This window comes from Coloeus monedula, assembly GCF_965178545.1.
Source record: "Coloeus monedula genome assembly, chromosome: Z".
NCBI lineage: Eukaryota > Metazoa > Chordata > Aves > Passeriformes > Corvidae > Coloeus > Coloeus monedula.
Genome location: NC_138822.1, coordinates 48836194 through 48855205, shown reverse-complemented (window position 1 = coordinate 48855205; position 19012 = coordinate 48836194). Strand labels below are relative to the sequence as shown.

Genomic DNA, 19012 nt, shown 5'->3' with positions numbered 1-19012 from the left:
TTACTTACAGAAGTTTCCGTTGTGAAATGAAGATTCATTTTTCTCAGCAATACATGAGGGAACATTCATTGGTGGGAAATCTTCCTTTGGCTTCTGGGTATTGCTGCTGCTCGATTTACTTCGACTGTGATCTGGTGTGGGCTGAATAGGCAAAGATCTGGCCACCTTGGATTTCACCAGGCAGCCACAAACAAGGCGAAAGAAAGCCCGACGCATTTCCTTACTGGCCAGGGTGTAGATGATGGGGTTCATTGCGGAATTGATGACGGCCAGAGCAATAAACCAGTGGGCTTTGTACAAGATAGAGCACTCCTTGACTCTGCAGGCCACGTCAATGAGGAACAGGATGAACAGTGGAGACCAGCATGCAATGAAGACACTAACAACGATCACAACAGTCCTAAGGAGTGCCATGGACCGCTCCGTGTTATTGTGGTTGGTGACATTACGACTGCTGGACTTAACCAATATGTAGATACGGGCATAAAGGATGACAATGGCGACCAAAATGGCTATGAAGATACTAATGCAGAACACAACATACTTTTTGGAGTAAAGAGGCAAAATTGTTGAGCAATCTGGTAAGTTGTTTATACAATTCCAGCCGAGGATGGGGAGGGCACCCAAAGAAATCGAAATAAGCCAGCATGTACCAATGAGAAGGAACACTCTGTATTTTTTATTTGCGTCGTAAGGCCTCATTTTAATCATGGTCAAATGCCGCTCAATAGCTATTGCTAGCAAGCTGAAAGTGGAGGCTCCCAGGGCAACAAACATGCTACCTTCCCTAATGAACCAGATTGTGGAGGACAAGCTCAGAGTTTTCTTCCCAGACATAAGAATGTTTACTTTGTAAACAATCCCAGCTAAAAGATCACAGAGAGCTAGATTGCCTATAAAAAAGTACATGCGGTTGTGGAATTTATTGTTTTTCCATATGGCAATCAATACCATCAAGTTTTCCAGGACTATGAAACTACACAGGATCAGAAATGAAATAGTGGGCAGGTCTATTTTATCAGTTGCCTTTTCCCTTAAAATAAGCTTTCCTGTGTAATTATAATGCAGTACAATCAGAGAGTCCACCTCTTCATTTCCTTGAGGGCTGACAAGAGCATCAGGTGGCATGGTAACTGCTGCCATCATTTGTTCCCTGATGGATCCTTGACTTTTTTTCTTCAGTATCACGAGAATATAGTTCCAATAATTTTCCACAAGAGGGAGATCAAGCCACGTTCCTCCCAATGCTCCTCTGGGCAGGCGTTGTGTATCCCCAGCTCCAGCAAGCCTCGCATATTAATTCGGGAAAGCGGCTCTCAAACCAGGCTCTGAAAATAAAATTAACAAATGCAACATAAATATCACTGTCTTCTCGTGTCACCCAGTGCTTAAGTTGCAACATACATCCAGGAGCCAAGGGCGAGGGACTGTGACTGACGAGGCACCAACGTCAAGCACTGCTGCACGCCTCGCACGGGAGCTGTAGGTAAGCTCAGACACAGCCTGGATGCAGAAATACAAGGGCAACGTAGCAAACTGCTCAAAGGTGTTTCCCCCCTATAAAATTTCCATGCTGAAAAACACACAGAAGAGTCATGAGAAGGACTAGAGCAAACAGACCCAGCAAGCCCCAGTGCGCACAGAAAGCAGCTCACCTCCTCTCAAAAAGATTAAGTGTACATTGCACTACCAAAACACTGCCCAATCATCACTGCCTCCACAGCAGTAGGGCAAACTCTATGCTTTCTAAGCTTATTCTTGTTTGCCATGCAGACCCAAGGTAGGACAGACCCTGAGAAAGTTGGTGTCAAGTCTTGATGCCAGTGTGCATGTTGTCAATGCCCAAAATAACTTTCCACAGTTAATGGTATAAACTCATGCTATCTACAATTGAGAAGATGCACTGAAAGCCAGTCATCAAAAAGGCAATCCTACTTCCCATTCAAATTAGTTGGATTTCTGCTACGTTTTTTAAAATAAACATTGCAAGTCATATTTTTATAAGTATTGTTTTTCTTTATGGTTAATTTTACTTTTTTTTTTCCTTTGCATAGGTATACAGGACATCTATTTAATGTTCCTTGGTTTTTTAAAAATGAAGAAGAGTTACACCAAATTTGTCTTTCTCAGAAATTCTGATTTTCTTTAAGTTACAACTTATATTTACTGCAACATCTTCCCATGGACTTCGAGGTTCCATTTGCATAGCAGATCTTCCAATATGTCTTTTTTTTTAATAAATATCAGATGAAATCTGCACAGTAAAAATATCAGAAGATGTCAGAAGCACTTACTATTTTACCAAAAATGTTGCAGTTTAGTTGCTGCATACCCCAATGACAATCAGTGCTCATGCCCCAAATGTATGCACTGCAGATGAGCAAACGGCCAATTTTTCACTTCTCTAAGAAAGCAAGGATGGTGATGAGGACAGCACTTGTTTCATGTGAAGCAAATTTGTGATTTTTTTTTTCTGGGAAGGGTAAGAAAAAAATTTGTGCTGAAATAAGATACTTCTCATGGGCCCAAAATTAAATAACTTCGTTTGGGGAACTTTTTAAGAGCTAGAGCTCCTGACCACAGCATTTTTTTACTCAAGGGTCATAAAGATTTTCCAAACACATTAAAGACACTTTCAAATGACAGGTATCAAAGGAAGGAGGGATGGAACCAGATGATCTTTAAGGTGCCTTCCAACCCAAACCATTCTCTGATTTTATGATTGTATATACAGGTTTCTTAAGATCAGAAAAATGTGTGGGCCACTGCTGACCCAACAAACTGTTTTGGGCACTTGGGAAGTCAGAGATGCATTTTCAAGTGCCTTCTGAGGATGAGGGGAGCAGCAAACCACATCCCAGATGAAAGTAAAGGGATTTAAAGGATGACACACACCCTGTATTCCCACCCTTCCTTTTCCTTGATTCCCTCCTTCAGCAAGGAAGTCATCTGATAAAAGCCTGCAGTGAACTGACTTGAATTCTTTAGTACAATTTAAAATTACTTTCTGAGAAAATAATTTGGTGTTTACCCTTTGTTATTTCCCCATTCTAGTTCATAGGTCCAAACTACTTTGGTTGAAGAGGTCCACTGGGAAAGACATCCGAGAACCACACAGGCTGCTTGGTCTCCTTGGTCCTTTTTTACTCTGAAGATGATAGCAACCACCTCATTCCTTTCCCAAGAGCTGAACTGGGCCCTTGAGCTGTTAAATTCTTTTCTGAAGCATGGTAACAGTGAAGCTCTCAACAGAAAAACTTCACCTCAGCTAAGGTTCAGTGTACTTGTAATTCAGTTACAATCTGTGCACTGTTATCACATAAACTGTCACAGTCTTTCATTGTATTGGCTTACAACAAAATCCTACTGTGTCCATATGAATTGCAAGTGCTTTCCACTGTAAAATAAACAATTACATTTGACTAGAAAAGTATTTTTTAATAATAGTTCAACCAGCAATACTCACCACACTGGCTGATGACTGCCAGAGAGAATAATATTCCTATCATTTAAGAGCACCACATGCAACAAAATAAATGTTTCTTTAAGTCATTTTCAAGTGAGTTATCACACTGGTCTATCAAAGGGCAAATACATTTCTTTCTGTGAAGAGAATTATATGCCTGACATAGGAGTTTATCAGCCACAACTCAGCAGATGTAAACTGTCATGACTCTACTAAAGGTAATGGTGCTATACCAGTTCCCCTGGCTGAAGGCAAGGATGATGCACTCAATCAGCAGAAATCAGTCTCTGCCATTGTTGGTAATTACTTCTCTTAAAATTATTATAGCAAACTTAGTATCACAAAAGTAGATCTTTGCCTCTGACGAGCTAGTAAGACAATGAAGGTTGTAACATTATTATTTGCCAAGACTCTCAGTGACTGAGTATCACGCATTTGAAAGACATTTGAAAGTTAATATAAATAATAATGTAATAAATTAGAATTTATTTCCAAGTAATATCTTTCAGCCATACTCTTCTTTTGTTTACCTCCTGCTTTGTAGCTAGTAATTCAGAAAGCACATTCTTTCTTTAACAATTAGAAAAATTAATGTAGGTTGTGCATTACAAAAACAAGACAGCGACAGTCAGGTTCAGGATAACCTGTGTCACTGCTTTGTGACAGCTCAAGGATTTACTCCTCAAAACAAGTTTGCCCCAGTCACATCCTAGCTGCAAAGTATGGACCTCAGTTCAAAATATTTAAAAATAACCTGAAGAACCTGTCTGTGGCATGTTGCTTGCCCAGCACGTCCACGGTTAGGTTCCTCAGCATCCCTGACTCTTGAAACCACTGGAAATGAGTTTTATTTTCTTTAAAGCAAAGAAGAGGATCCCTATTGCTGCACCACCAGGTACCACTAGAAGGATAAACCTCTTTGCAGTGCAGGGGCAGTCTGGCTATACTTCCTCATGGATGTGCTGGCTAAAATGGTGATTGCTAAATTACACAAATTAAGGCAGTGGTACAATGTCAAGAACCACAGTCATGTGCAGGACAATTCAGCTGCCTTCTCCAGCTATTTGGCTGATGTCTGTCATCCCAGCTCCAAGGACAGAGAGAGCAGTTGGGGTCAGCTGCGAGCACCAAGACATTGCCCATCCTATGCAATCTCCTTGCCCACCAGCATGCTTTGCGGTTTCTCCAGTGGTTAATGTGGTCTCCTGGAGACGTCAAGGATCCCGGGAGGGTCAAGCACTCTTTCAAATTGGAGCAGGGGATCTTTAGCATGGATAATATCTCTAGGGTCCACCTAGGGTCCAGTGTCTGTATGGTCCCTCTGCCACACATGCCATGTCCCTCTGTATGGTTTTCTGCCACATGTGCTATGAAAGAAGCAATGCTGTGTGGAAGGTCACAACCCCTTGACCTGCCCTACTGCAAGACAAACCTCCTCTGTGTTCTCCAACTGAACCACAAAGTGGTACAGGTAGAAGCTCAGGGTCACAGTTCTCACTGGCTGCCCTGGCCTGCAGCTTTTCTCTGGGAATACGCAATTGCCAGGGCCAAGACGCCAACAGGGAACCTGTGATAATGGGGATGCCAAAACCCTTCAGCATCCATCTCCCTCCTGTACATCTCTGCTCTCTGTTTCCAGTGGGCTCTCTGGTTATGAGTCTCACAGGGAGCTGAGGGCTTTTACCATCTCATGAGCCACTGGGCACTTTGTATCTAAAAGAAATAAGAAATTTCTGTATTCAAAAAGTGAGCCAAACTGCTCTGAATTTTCCTGAAGTCAAAGCAACAAGTGAGAATAAAGTGAGCATAGGACTTGACCTTTCTCTAACTACTTTTGCCTGCAGAAGAATACATGATACCCTGCATTCAATACACTCGTAATTTCATTGGAATAGTATTTTCCTGTTTTCCAAATAGCCACAAACAGACTTGACTGAAGAAACTGGATGCCCATTCACCACCACCACCACACATACTGCAGTTCTCCCTTCTCTTCCATGTACAACAATACACTTTGGCCAAAAAAGAGAATTTTAAAAATGGCAAAGGGAAAGACAAGAACGCAAATCCGAAACCAAACTATTTTATATTTTATGTATCTGTAATGCCTTTCCAAATGGAAAGTAAACACATCTAATTTATCAGGCAGACCCTGGTAGTCTCATTAACAGAAAGGGCTTTTGGGAATAGCAGCACATTTCAATACACATTTCCATTGAAATTAAGCTGTGCTAGATGCAAATGAAGTTTAGACAATAAACATCTGCTACAGAAAAATGTCTTAGACAACTCAAACAAACTTAAAAAATACTTTTTCTTAAGTGAATGTGCTGGCTTTTACAGCCTCAGAAAAACAAACAGTTATTTTTCTTGGCTTCTGGCTTTTAGACATCAGTTTAAATTTTGTAATACCGAGTAGCACTCATGCACATCTCACAGGGGAGCTCCGGGACGGTTTAATTCGTGATCGTTAAAGGGAAGGCACTTTGACTTCTTCCCCCGCCTCCCAGCGCTCCCAACCTATTCCCCGCACTCCAAACTTCAGTAATTGTTCTCAAATTTCCATTAGCGCTGCGGCCTGAGCCTTCTGGGGTGACAAACGTCTTGTTTAAGTTACCCGACGTGTCCGCGGCGTGACGGTCTCACACAGGGCACACCGCTCTACCCACGGGATGTGAAGACCCCTAGACCCGGGGTTCCCACGCGGCTCGCCGCCGCTCCGTGCCAGCCACCACTCCTCTACGCCACACCCCGAGCGGTGGCGTCCCGCTCCGAGAGCCGGACCGGCACCGCTCTCCCAGCCCGGGGGCACGGGGACACCTCGGCCGCGCTGGCCGCAGCGGGACGCGCCGACGGCCGGGCGGGCAGCGGCGGGGCATCCCGGGCAGCGGAGAGGGGCACGGGGCGGGCAGGGCGCGGCGGGGCTGCCCCGCAGAGCACAGGTACCTGCAGCGTCCGGCCGCGTCCCACGGCGCTCCGGGGCCGCCGCATCCGACCTCGCCGGCTGCTCGGCGCCGCTCGGGCCCCGGGGCTGTGCTGGGCAGGACCGTGCCGGGCCGGGCGGGGCTGGGATCGCCCCGGCCCTGCCCCGCCGCCGCCGCCAATCCCCGCGGCTCCGCGCTCCCCGCCGCTGCCCGCAGCCGCCTCGCCCGGGTACCCTCGACCGACCTCCCGACCGCCCCTCCGGGCTTTTCTCCGAGCCCCCGCGTCCGTCCGCCCTCGGCTCCTGCCTCCGACACGCTGCTCCCGCGGCGCCTCCGCTCCCCGCTCCGGCGGCCCCTGCCTGCCCCCGTCCCGTCCCACCACGCCTCACCCCGCCCCTTGGCCGCTCACCGTGCCCCATGCCCGGAGGAGCAGCTCCCCAGGGCTGGATGTCGCCGGCGGGGCACGGCCGCGGGGGTAGCAGCGGGTTTAATGCTTAAACGGCGCTTCGGGCAGCCGGGGTGAAAATGTGAGGCGGCAGAGCACACCGCCGAGTATTTATAACGTCCAGAAGAATGCGAGGTGGAGGGTTACTCGGGTCGAGCGATCAGAATGTTCAAGTGGGCTTGTACGTATGCTACCTCTGCTCCTCTGTTTCACTGTGTCCAGCAACGCGACCTTCAGAGAGCTTGAGTCGAGAGGCACAGGGTAAAACATTCAGAAATTCTCAGTAAAAGTACTTCTGGTTTGACCCAGGACTGCCGATTACAGCATGCTCTTGGAAAGGTACGTCCTGAGAGAATTATTGACTGAATAATAGCAACCCAAGGATAGCAATAGGCATGTGGATTGAGTCAGTGATGGCAGCAGCACTCTGAAAATTAAGTTGGAACCTGGATCCCACAAGTGTCTTATTTAAATGTACTTGTAAGATGCTTGTGGGTACAGCAAATCTTTCTCTCAGAAGTGCATATCATAAGCTGGCAAACAGGAGCACTACAGCAACCTTGCTAAGCACAGGCAGACGTGTAGTGTTGCCTATCATCTCACAGCAATCAGTGTTTTTCTTGGGAGCCTCCTGTCTGGACCTGAGCATCATCACCCTTGGAGTCATGCCATGGGCTCAGCTGTCGGGTTGCCTGCACTGCTGTTCTGCAGGGAAGAAAAGTCCCGGAAGAAGCAGAACTAGGCTTTTTATAGTCAGAAGTTTTAACTGATGGAGCAGAACAAATGGTTGTTGCTGTGACTGGTTTTTGTCTTCTGAAGAGGAGTAATAAAACCCTTCTTGTTTAGGACTTTGGTAGGAAATAAGGACTACACAGAGCAAAATGGTGGTAAAATTGCTTCCAAGCTCACAGACCCAATGGATATGGCCCCACTTAGCTATGGATAGGACTATACTGCAGTCTGTACTGGTCTTAGCCTTATCTCCTGTCCTCCCATTTCGTGTGCTGTGTGAAAGCTGCTCTCTTGTGCACAACAGAATGGGAGTGGAAAATTCTTTCCATGTCTCATAAAGGTACACACCACTTTTTGGCCACAGGGGAGCTCAGGCCTGTGGATCACTACTCTCCCAGAAAAGCCTTTTTCTACAGATTCCCTGAAAACCACCCCAGGAAGCTCTGTAGTCCTCTTGGCAGCTGCTTGCTACACACCATCAAGATCCAGTTCTTGTATAGTAGATGTAAGTAGCCCATATCCTGGCTCTGTGTTCTGCTTGTTATTTCCCCCTCTGTCCGTGTTTTTCCTTTACTACCTTTTGGTTACTTGGAGAAGGAAGCCAGAAGAAATAGTGACTCTCACCAAACTGTCATGGATGAGGAGACAAGATACTGCCACCACAAAGATTTTCTGGCAATAGTGCCAGGAGGTAGCAAACTGTGTCTTGCTGCCTGTGATGGTTTTAAATTGCCTTCAGTTGGGCTTGCCACCACCAGCAACCTACAGGAGCAGCTAAAAACAAGACTCCGCTACAGTACAAGGGAAGTGGTGCATCCATGGTGAGGATCAGTTATCTCTGACTGAGACTTTCTGGTGGTGTCTGAGGTGGTGGTGTCTAAAACCACCTTGGCTGCAAAGCACTGTGAGCAACGCAGTCCCACCAGTGAGCACAGCGATCTCATGCCCCAGCTTTCCTCTCCATCATGGGAAGCTGACTTCACCCACAGCTGTGCTGCACGCATGTCTGGTTCATCAGCAGGCAGTGGTTTCTTGCAGATGCCTCTTGACCCCTGTGGTTGCAGTGGCTGCTGATGTCATTGAAGCAGGTAGGTGGCAGGATCCTGACGGGCAAGCTGAAGAAGCCACACAGGAACGAAGGGCGGTAGAGAGTCCTTGTTCAGATGCTGCTGATTTCCCTGGTGTGGCATCTCAGGCCAAAGAAACTGTTGGCAAAAACCTTCAGTGAGCTCAGCCTCTTTGGCAATAGCTGATACAACCCACTGGTTCAATTCCAGATGTCATGCAACAGCCAGTGAGGCACCCATGGAGAGCTTTCCATGAAGATCTCAACCTTAAAAGAAATTACATTTTTTGGGGTAGAGAGATTAATGACTAAGAAAGACAGGGAAAGAGAAGGCCAGGAGCAGTGATGAATTTTCATAGCAACAGGAGGTTAACAGCTCAGTTTTCTGGGGGTGAGAAGTCCTTTCTGGAAGTTCTTCCCAATCGGGAAATTCCAGAGTGATTGGGCAAACAGGATGAATAATGGGAAAGCACTATTTGCTGATGTTATTGGGGGTATTTGACAGTGAAACTAAAACTTAGAACAAGATGTTTCCAAGACCTGGAGGTCCTGAGTGACCTGCTGAAAAAATACAGTGTTCATTTCCATGCTGCTAAGTGAAACACAGCAAAACAACTCTAGAAATAGAGCACAAAATTGTGTGGAGAGTTAATACTCAGAAGAGAGGTCTTTGTGGATAGTCCTTAAAGAGCAACTGACATTCATTAGCTGTCAAAGGGAAACTGAACTCTAGGAATGAGTAAGAAAGGAAAGAACAAAATGAAAACATGGTTGAGCTCTTCTGTGAGCTTGAGTACCATTAAGTGTCTGTGGTTGCTTCATCTCCTGTTTTTTAAAACACAAAAAGGCAAAAAAGGCAATGGAATAGTTAGAAAAGTTATCCACAAAGGGAAAATTCAGGTTGGCTAGGGCTAATCAGTGGTCCAAAAGAAGATGGAAAAAGCACAAGACGGAATACTTTAAAACACAAGGACATAAATTTTTAACGATGTACTGTTGAATTGTGGAAACCAATGAACGAGAGAAAAAGTGGTTAAACAAACTAGATGAAACCACTTGGAGTAAAGGGCTGCCAATGGCTGTTAAATACAGTGAGAAGGCACTGCAGGGCACAATGGCTGGGAGTCACAAGCAGGGTTGTGAATGATTCCAGCTCCAAAGTTGCCATGGGCTGAATCCTGTCTGGGCTCTTTTCTTCTGTGCTGCAATTAAGAGTGGTCTTGACTAAGGGGCAAGCCATGGCACATTTAAAAGCATGTCTATTGCCCACTTTATCAGGTATTGAAAAAGGAGATGTTTTTGTAGGGGATTTACACTGAGCATGGCAGAGCGAGTCAGCAGAGGGACTCGGAGAGAGAAGCTCAGTGAATGCCATGGGCTCATCAAACGTCCTAGAGAAGTTATCTGACTGGTCCTGGGCCTCCCAGCACCCTGCAACAGCCAATGGATTTGCTTTTCTGTTGTGGATTTTACATGGAGAATAACTGATTAAAGAAACGTTATTTTTTTCCAAATGCGGCACTTGGTCCAATGAATGCAGCACATTATGAATGCCACTGATATAGATGGGTTTTCAGCACATGCTTTAAAGTTAGAAAAGTGGTTAAAGTTACTTCCATTTACAGATAGATAAAATTTATAAATAGGAAATAAAAGCTGAAGTTACCCTCAGATGAAAGATATTGTGGTTTCTCTACAGACAAAACAGATAATGTTTCAAGATTAATATTATCCTTCTCATGTAGTAGTTACAATTAAGTCCTTGAAGAATCTCTTTTTTCTGTTAACTGTTTAGGGCATGGTAAAATCTTTGTAATATCTGTCTGTCAAGATCATGCAATATTTTATTAATGCATTAGTTATAATTTCTTCATACTGACATTCATCCAATGCTTTGCAGGTCTGTCATTGATTTAGTTGCCTGAGGTTCCTGAAGTAATGCTTCATCATTTGGAAATCAATAACTTATTTTGCCTGTTGTGGTATGAAAGTTAAACAACAGCAAGGCAATTTTAAAATTACAATTCAAAACAATATGGTATTTATCAGATTCTGTGATAGCATGATTTAACTCTCTACTTTTCTACTGCTGCTGAACTATCATCTTTATATTAACCGGTGTATTATGCATTGTTTCAGCTAGAAGATGAAGTGCTGCACACACTTTTTTAGTAACACCATTTTTGTTCTTATTTCTGTGACTCCAACTCGGTGTTAAGACAATATTAAATGTAACACTGTTTAAATTAGAGATCATTAAAAGATAAATAAGTTTAATTAATATTTTAATTGAATATTTTAAAAAATTTTTAAAAGTGGGAGAACGTTTATTTGGAGTGCTTTTAAATCATAATCTGCAGTGATTTAAATATATTTGGATACTACATCAAAGAAGAAATCTGTCAATTCAGATATTCAATGAGGGTATTCCAAAACTATGACTTCAAAAACTGTGAGTTTTTCACCTCCTGGTGCACTTGTGTACCATGGCACATGCGTAAGTACATGCTGATAGGACATATTTTAGTTGCAAATTTTATATTAACTTCTGGGATCACGTGCTTAGCTAAGCTGAACTCTGTCTGCCTCTGCAACTGACACTTTCCTCTAGGGATAAAGGGGCAGATGCTCAGAGCATGGCCAGATATTTGTTATTGTTAACGTTAAGACTGACTCAGCTCAACGTCCAGCACTGTGCAGATTGCACATGTTGAAAGAAAGATAGCTGTTATCATAGCACTTCCAGCCAGACATGATGTAAAAAGTGAAATGCAGAGAAAGGAGAAGGAAATTAATTCAGTCAAACAGCTCCTTGGGTTTCCCCGTCTGCATCCTGCTGCTCAACACTCCAGACATGAAGACTGTACGCCTACATCACTGTCTAAAGGCTTGTCCCTCCTTTCTTTTCTGCACATTATTTCCATCCTTTCCCAGTAGTTGCAGTCTCCTCCTGTGCACTGAGCCTCAGGGTACCAGAGGGAGATGCCCTGGGTGACCTGGGCCAGCTCATGGGAACACCACTGCTGCAGCATCACCAATCACCCACAGGTCCTGCAAAGCTCCTGCTGCCTAGGCTGTATCCTGTTGATGGGCATTCCTGCAACCCTGCAAAGAGTAGGCAGAGAGTAGCTGAAGCATGGTGCCCACTGCCAAATCCATGGGCATAGCTGCACACACACCATCCCTGGAGGAGTGCTATGCTTCCCTAACACAGCATCACATGGTGAGAATGTGCACATGCACTTTGGAGCAGACTGACCCCTTTTTTTTTGGTCTTTTAGTGAAACCAAAAGAATGGGCTGAAAGAGTGGAAAAACTCAACTCTCAGCAGAAGTGGCAAAAAAGTGTGAAGAGAGCAATGACAAACTGTAGGTGATCTGATTGAACTCCTTCTAAACTAGTCAAGGACTACTGTATAACTGAAAATCAAAATAAATTTGAGGCTTTTGAGTAGAATTTACAGTGAAAAAACAAATTTTAGTTAATAAGAAAGTTAACCAAGCAAAGTCTAAACATATGTTATCAAAGAAAGGTGGAGATAGAATCATATGATGGTTTAGGTTGAACCTTAAATATCACCTAGTTCCATCTCCATGGCTATAGGTAGGGACATCTTCCAGGAGCTGCATCCAAACTGGCCTTGAACACTTCCAGGGATGGGGCATCCACAGCTTCTCTGGGCAACTTGTGCCAGTCCCCCACCTCCAAGTAAAGAATCTCTTCCTGATATGTAGTGTAAATATACTGTCTTTCAGTTTAAAGACATTCCCCCTTATCCTATCACTTCATACCCTTGTAAAATGTCCTCTCCAGCTTTCTTGTTGGTCCCCTGCAAGAAATGGAAGGCTGCAATTACGTCACCCTGAAGTCTTCTTTTCTCCAGCCTGAACAATCCCAAATCTTGCAGCCTATCCTTGTAGAAGAGGGCCTGATCCAGGCCTCGGACCATCTTCATGGCCCTCCTCTAGACTCTCTCCAACACGTCCACATCTTTCTTTTATTGAGGACCCCAGAGCTGGATGCAGTGTTACTGGTGGGGTCTCACCAGAGCAGAGCAGAGGGGCAAAATCTCCCCCTTGCCCTGCTGCTCATGCTGCTTTGGATGAGCCCAAGGTACAACTGGCTTTCCGGGCTGCAAGCACACAGTGCTGAGGCATATTGAGCTTCTTGTTCACCAACACACTCAAGTCCTTTTTGGAAGGATGCAACTATTTAGAAGTCTTGAAGGCCTGGCACAGGCCAAAAAACAAGCCAGAAAACCAAATTTACAACAGCTGGGTTCTTGGGACATCTTGCTGAAAATGGACCCCTTTTGGGACAGCACAGAAGCACAAAGCAAGAAGGTTTTCCCCTGAGCTTGTACTGATACAATCCTTTGTAATGCAGGAAGATTGTACTTTGTTACACTGTGATGCTTGATATGCTGTATTTAACTGTTAATAGTGGGGCATGATTTTCTTGCCCTGCTAAGTTGAAGGTATTGCTGCCCTGTTATGTTATCAACCATTTTGCTGTAAGTTGTTACCATCTCCGTAAAGACAATCTACAGCTTGGTCTTTTTCCTTTAAACCATTGGCCACCATGTTGTACTCTGGGTTGCTGCTCACCGTGGGTTCAAGTGGGTTTAACTTCAGCCTTGCTGTCTCATTTGAAAGGCATACCCTACCTCAGGCAGGTATGGTAAGCTGTGATTTTAATTTTAATGTCTTTAGTGTCTGGGAGCCTGGAGAGGGGCCACCTCACATGGCCAGGCCCTCATCTGTGGGTCAGAGTTAAGGGGCATAGCAATGAGTAAGGGCTGCTTATGGGGTCATGGCCACCCTTGGTACAGACAGGGAACAGCAGGAGATGGGGCTGCAGATATGCCCCTGAAATGATTAGTGCCCCCAGGCCCCTGTCAATGAATCACCCCTGCTGAGCCCATGACGGTCCGTGAGTAGGAATTCTGAGGTATGCCATGCTTTAAAACAGCGCGGCTGTGCCCATATCAAGTTTATTCAGTTGATGAGTTACCTTCCCTCTAATGTCTCCAAATTCTCTCAAAGCCTGTTTTGGAAAATGCAATTCAAGTTGTGTTTGAAGCTCACTTGCAGTGTGAGGAACTGTATGGCCAATTACATCTTGGCTACCACCCACCTGGACAAGTCACTGCTGACAAGATACATCAGGGCCAAGCAGGAGACGCATAGCGGGACATCTGGAAGTAAGCTGTGGAAACCTAACATATATTCCCTTAACAGCACAAATAAATAGATACCTAGACTAGACTGAAGTTATCCAGGTAATAGAGGGATGGAAAGAAAGAGGCCTTTAAGGGTCTCTATGTCCACAGAGCATTGTAGCATGTATGTCTGAAGGCAACCTGGATTAAGGATACATATACCACCCCTAAAACCTGCTTGGGAAGACCAGAAATGCCTAGGAAACACGTTCCCTCCTAAGCCGGTTTACCTATTCCACAATGGCCATGCGACACAGCCACGGAGGGAAAGGACTTCAAACAGAAGCCACTGTTTGTATTAGTAGCATACTAGGCTAAAATCTGTACCCAGTCTGAGTGTAAAGGCATTTCGTGCCAGGCACTGGAATTTCAGCTGTCTCTGCCATGAGAAATTTATATGCTGAGAATGATTATGAGGAAAGAAAAGTGGAGGTGAGTAGGCAAAGAATTAACATTTTACAAGAGATAATAGACCTGATTTTGAAAGCCATTGAGAAATTCTGAGAAATTACCAGGGCTAAGAGGGGCTGAGAGTGCTCAGAAACGTTAAAAATCCAGCATATGTATTGACTTTATAATAATGACTCAACATTATCAGAAAAGTAGAAAACAAGCACTGTTCAGAAAAGAACCCTAGGCCAGTCAGAGCAGCCCCTTAATGTTCTTATGCACTGCTCTCTTTGACATCTGTTTCCCTTTACACAGGAGATGAATTCCTCCCATACCACATAGCATTCCTTAAGAAGTGTTATTACTTGCTGAAACAAGAAGTTCCCCAGAAGCACTGTGTGCCACTGTTGTCAATCAGACTTTAAGAGCTTTTTAGGAGCTAATGGATGGTGTGTTTGTTGCTGTTTCATGGAACACGGTGGCTGAAGTGTCACAGTAAGGGTCTGTGTAAATAATGCCCAGATGGCAATATGGCCTGCAGGCAAGACTGAGGATTGTGTCGCTGAGCGGAGTAGGATTGCTGGTGGAAGACCTGAAGATGAGTGAGCCTGCCAGATGCTTTCACACACATCCACATGATGCCATCTGTACCTGCACATAAAATAGTGGCTAGTTGTTCTGAAGTTTGAAATGTGTTTTTTGCTGTTCCTGTTGAGAGTGTCTGTGTGGTGTGAGGCAATGCTGTGTGGTAACACTCACACTGTCATCCAGACACCAGCAGCCTTATTGATCCTCTGGCATGGGACACTCCTCTGTGACTGGCTCTGCTAACTAATGCATATTCTTGGTGACATTCTTGGTGACATCCTACTACCTCTGTAGAACCTAATACTAGGACCATACCTACTACCTAATCCTGTCTGTGGAATTCTCAGGGTTGTAACTCAGGCTCATGTCCTTACTGCATGCTATCCACTTAAATTACTTATTTTATTGACTTCTTTTACACTAAGCCATTTTCTGAATGGCAATGTACACATAAGATGAAATATTGGCTTTTTGTGCCAACACAACACAAAGATCCCCATTGATATTTCAGGTCCTTGTGTTATTCCTATTTCTTAAGGCTTCTCTTTATCCACATCTTCTCCTTTGTGCACACTTCAGCTTTTTATATGCCTTACCTTTTTCAGAATGTCAGGTTCTCCAGCTACTGACTCTTTTTTTCCTATTCAATTTCCCATACTAAGTATTCCTACATTCCTACATATTTCTGTAACTCTACTTTCTTCTCTTAGGCTTGAAACCTCTGACACCATCTTCTTTTGCCAATATTCAAACTCTTCATGCCTTCTGCCTGCTTCTTTCATATGTCTTTTCTGCTCATTGCTACTCTTTTAAATGTCTTCTAAGGACAGCAATACTTAAAACGTCAGTGGTACCAAAAATTAGTTTCTTGTTGGTTTAGTGCTACAGCTCATAAGCTCCCAGGTGTCTGCTGGAGCAGGATCAAGTTGCTTAGTGTGATGGTGTCTATCAAACCTTGTCTCTGGAGTCTTTGGCAGAGCTGAAGGTAAATAGATGTGGGACAAAATGCAGTTCGTGGGTCACCTGATATCTGAGGTGGTGGGTCTATGGCCTGAGGAGAAGCATTGTTCATAATAATTTCTCCCACCTCCAGAGATGAGTAGGAATGTGTGTCTCCAGGGCACGTTATTTTCTGGGATTTTTTTGGAATAGCGTTGTTTATGCCCCACCCATTGGCAAGCCTGGGAAGGAAAGGCATAATCAAAGCCTTATTTAGCTTAAATACAGAGCTCTCTGGTTCTGGAACACAAATCCTTCATTTGCATCTGTGCTGATGGTCATGTAGAGTGTATGGACACAGAATAGTTACTGTTGGCATCTTTCCGGTTGTTACTGGGTAACTGTGCATGCACTGGGGAGGGAAACGAAAAGGGGAGGTAAACACCCTCACTGCAGCAGGACCATCATTGCTGTAATACCTTCGTGTAAGAGATACAAGTATATGTCTCAGCATCCATGGCTTTCAGCTGCATGCAATTTCAGATGTCTGCTTTGAGACGCCCTCACCAACCACCCCGCTGGGATAGGCAGCATAGGAAACGGAATGGCATAGGAAACTGAATGAGCCCAAGGTAGAGGATTGCTTGCACATTTACACCTCAGCCCCAAGCAGCTGAAAGCCTCAGGAGCTCGAGTTCGTCAGGGAAGACCAGAAAGCAGAATCCATAGCTCAACATGAAATTAAATTCAAAATCTGTCATATTTCTCTGTATTTTCTTCATTTTTCGCTGGAGTTGTGTAAAGGCCTGTAAATCTTGAGGATGCTTTCATTTCCTACAAAGAATGGTCTTCTAAAGAAAACTGAGTAAATTATGCGTAGGAGAGAATTTTACATAATGAAATAAAGGTGTTATAAGCTGTTTACATCTCGTTCTGAGAGCTCTTTGATGTTTGTGGTAATTATTTTTTAAAAAGTACAGATATACACTTATAAGAATCTCTTATTTTTCTATTTCATTGACAAAAATCAGTTTCTGCATCAAATTACTACTACTATATCACTTTTCTGTGTATCTTTATATTTTAGTATTCATTTTCAATAGCTAATGAATAAGCTGTCATTACAAAAAAAATTGAGGGGTTTGATGTTACAGTACTGCCAAGGTCTGTGGGACCTGGACCAGCACAAATTTTTTAGTCGAAGACCAGTGTGTCTAGGAGTGGATGTCAACACACAGAGTTGTCATTTGGGCTGCGTACACATCAAAACTATTGTTCTGTTAAGAGCATATCAGGTGATCTGCAACAGGATATTTTATCTAGCAGCAACATGGTATTTCGGGCTACAAGGGCACAGGCTCTCAGTACCAGACACAAAGAGAGAGATCAGTAAATGAATGACTGTATTCTGTTTTAATTTAAAGCACCTTGCCACTATTAATTCTGATGGAAACTGCACGTGCCCATGTATGCTTACACCGCGCATAGGGGATGGTGGCTGTGTGGCTAATCCTTGTGTCTGTATCAATCATCTTTTCTTTGTAAATGCTGGTTTACAGCCATTCCTTTTCTTATAGGTCATTGTCTCGTGCTGCCTCTGGACAGAGCTGTACTTGTGCTGGAACACAAAGAAGTAACACACGATAGTGGCTGTGGAGAAAAATAATTTGCAGCATTCCAGTTTATTTTCAGACTGAAGATTTGTATAAGAAATTAATTCTGTCAGATTTTCACTTTTAAATCAATATACAACTTTCACTTCATTTCGTCAGTCACTTTATGAAACAGAAAATGAAGTGTTCTTATTTCCAGCTGTTAATTTGATTATGGTCTAGAAATGACGCATTACAGCTCTGAATTGCTGGTCAGAACTTCAGCCTGAAGACACTGAAGCTAATAGACATTTTGCCATTGACTGGAGCCCACACTATCTGACTTCATCACGTACAACTTTGAAACCTACTTATGCAGAAATAATATTTTGCCAGTGGCATTACATGGATATCCTGTGAATCAGGATTTTGAAGAGCAGGGAAGGATGTAGGAAAGACTGGAAAAGGTCTGATGCTGTTTGTGATACCTTCCCTCGACACATAGGAGGTTTCTAAGGACGCTGGGCAAGTAGAAATACTATTGAAAGAGTATTTTCTTCCAAGAAATCTCATCCATAACATAAGAATACAACAGCTTATAGATGAGCTTTGGAAAAAAAATTTGCATTATTTTCTGTGCTGTTTGATGATTTCAAAATCTTCTTTGTTTTAGTGTGTTTACAAGTGTTGATTTTGTAGTCTCAGTGAAAATAGCTATGCTACTGAATTTCTGTGTATACACCTTGTACCTTTTGCATTCTTCTCTTGGTTTCCTTTCACTATGTTTAGTCAGTGGGTTGCCTTCAGATGAATCTGAAAACAACAACTGTTGTGTCACTAGAAAGTAATTTGTGTGTTACCTTAGAGTGGTTTCTTAAGATCTTCATAAGCAGAAGCTTTCTATGTGAATAATTTCTAATTATTCTTTTAAAGTTCTGGACAGAGCTGGATCTTTGTATAAATTTGTTCACTTGAAATTATTTACATGGTGGTTTTTGCTGATGTTTTTGTCTCCCTCAACCATTTAAAGAGAAGAATGAAAGAATATGTTGCTTGCTTTGGAATTGAATCTGACGGACCTTGCGCCTCTTGCTCTAAGATGATTTTTAGCATATTCTTGCAGTCTTCAAGAGATATGCATGTGATAAGAAGGTGGACTGTAATAACAGATACCAGAGGTGTATGAGGTGAGACAGCTATCTACCACTATGAGCTCTGAAGACACACATGATTTCGTTTTGGAGAACTTCTGTGATCTGTATTTGCTGTCCTGCACTAACTAATGGTCATGCTGACAGTGGCTGATATTTTCACAGGCTTGTTTGGTGAGTTTTCTGTTGAACCTTGGTTATTTTCCTATCAGTTAAGGTCTGCTAATGTATGGCCACCTTAAAATAGTGTGGCTTAAAATAGTTCATTTGGCAGGAATTCTTCCTGTTACAAGAGTGGAGAATTGGGCATGATTCCCTAGCGCAGAAGGAAAAGAAATGACACACTGTCTTAATAGTTGTTGTGGAATGTGACATGATTCCAGGTATAACCATGTGGCCACTTGTTAGAGATAAGAGCTGAGAAGCTTTCCTCACAAATGCTATGCTGTGGGTCACATGAGGCTGCAAAGATAAAGCATCTGCCTGTACTTCTTATAC

General features: G+C 43.6%; 1 protein-coding gene across 1 annotated transcript; it reads right to left on the bottom strand.

The window, feature by feature from the left end:
* Positions 1-1146, bottom strand: S1PR3 (sphingosine-1-phosphate receptor 3; the record flags this gene model as incomplete). The annotated part of the gene is made up of 1 exon (XM_082301376.1): positions 1-1146. One exon carries the CDS (start codon positions 1144-1146, stop codon positions 1-3), a length of 1146 nt encoding a protein of 381 aa, XP_082157502.1.
* Between the last annotated feature and the right edge of the window lie 17866 nt (positions 1147-19012).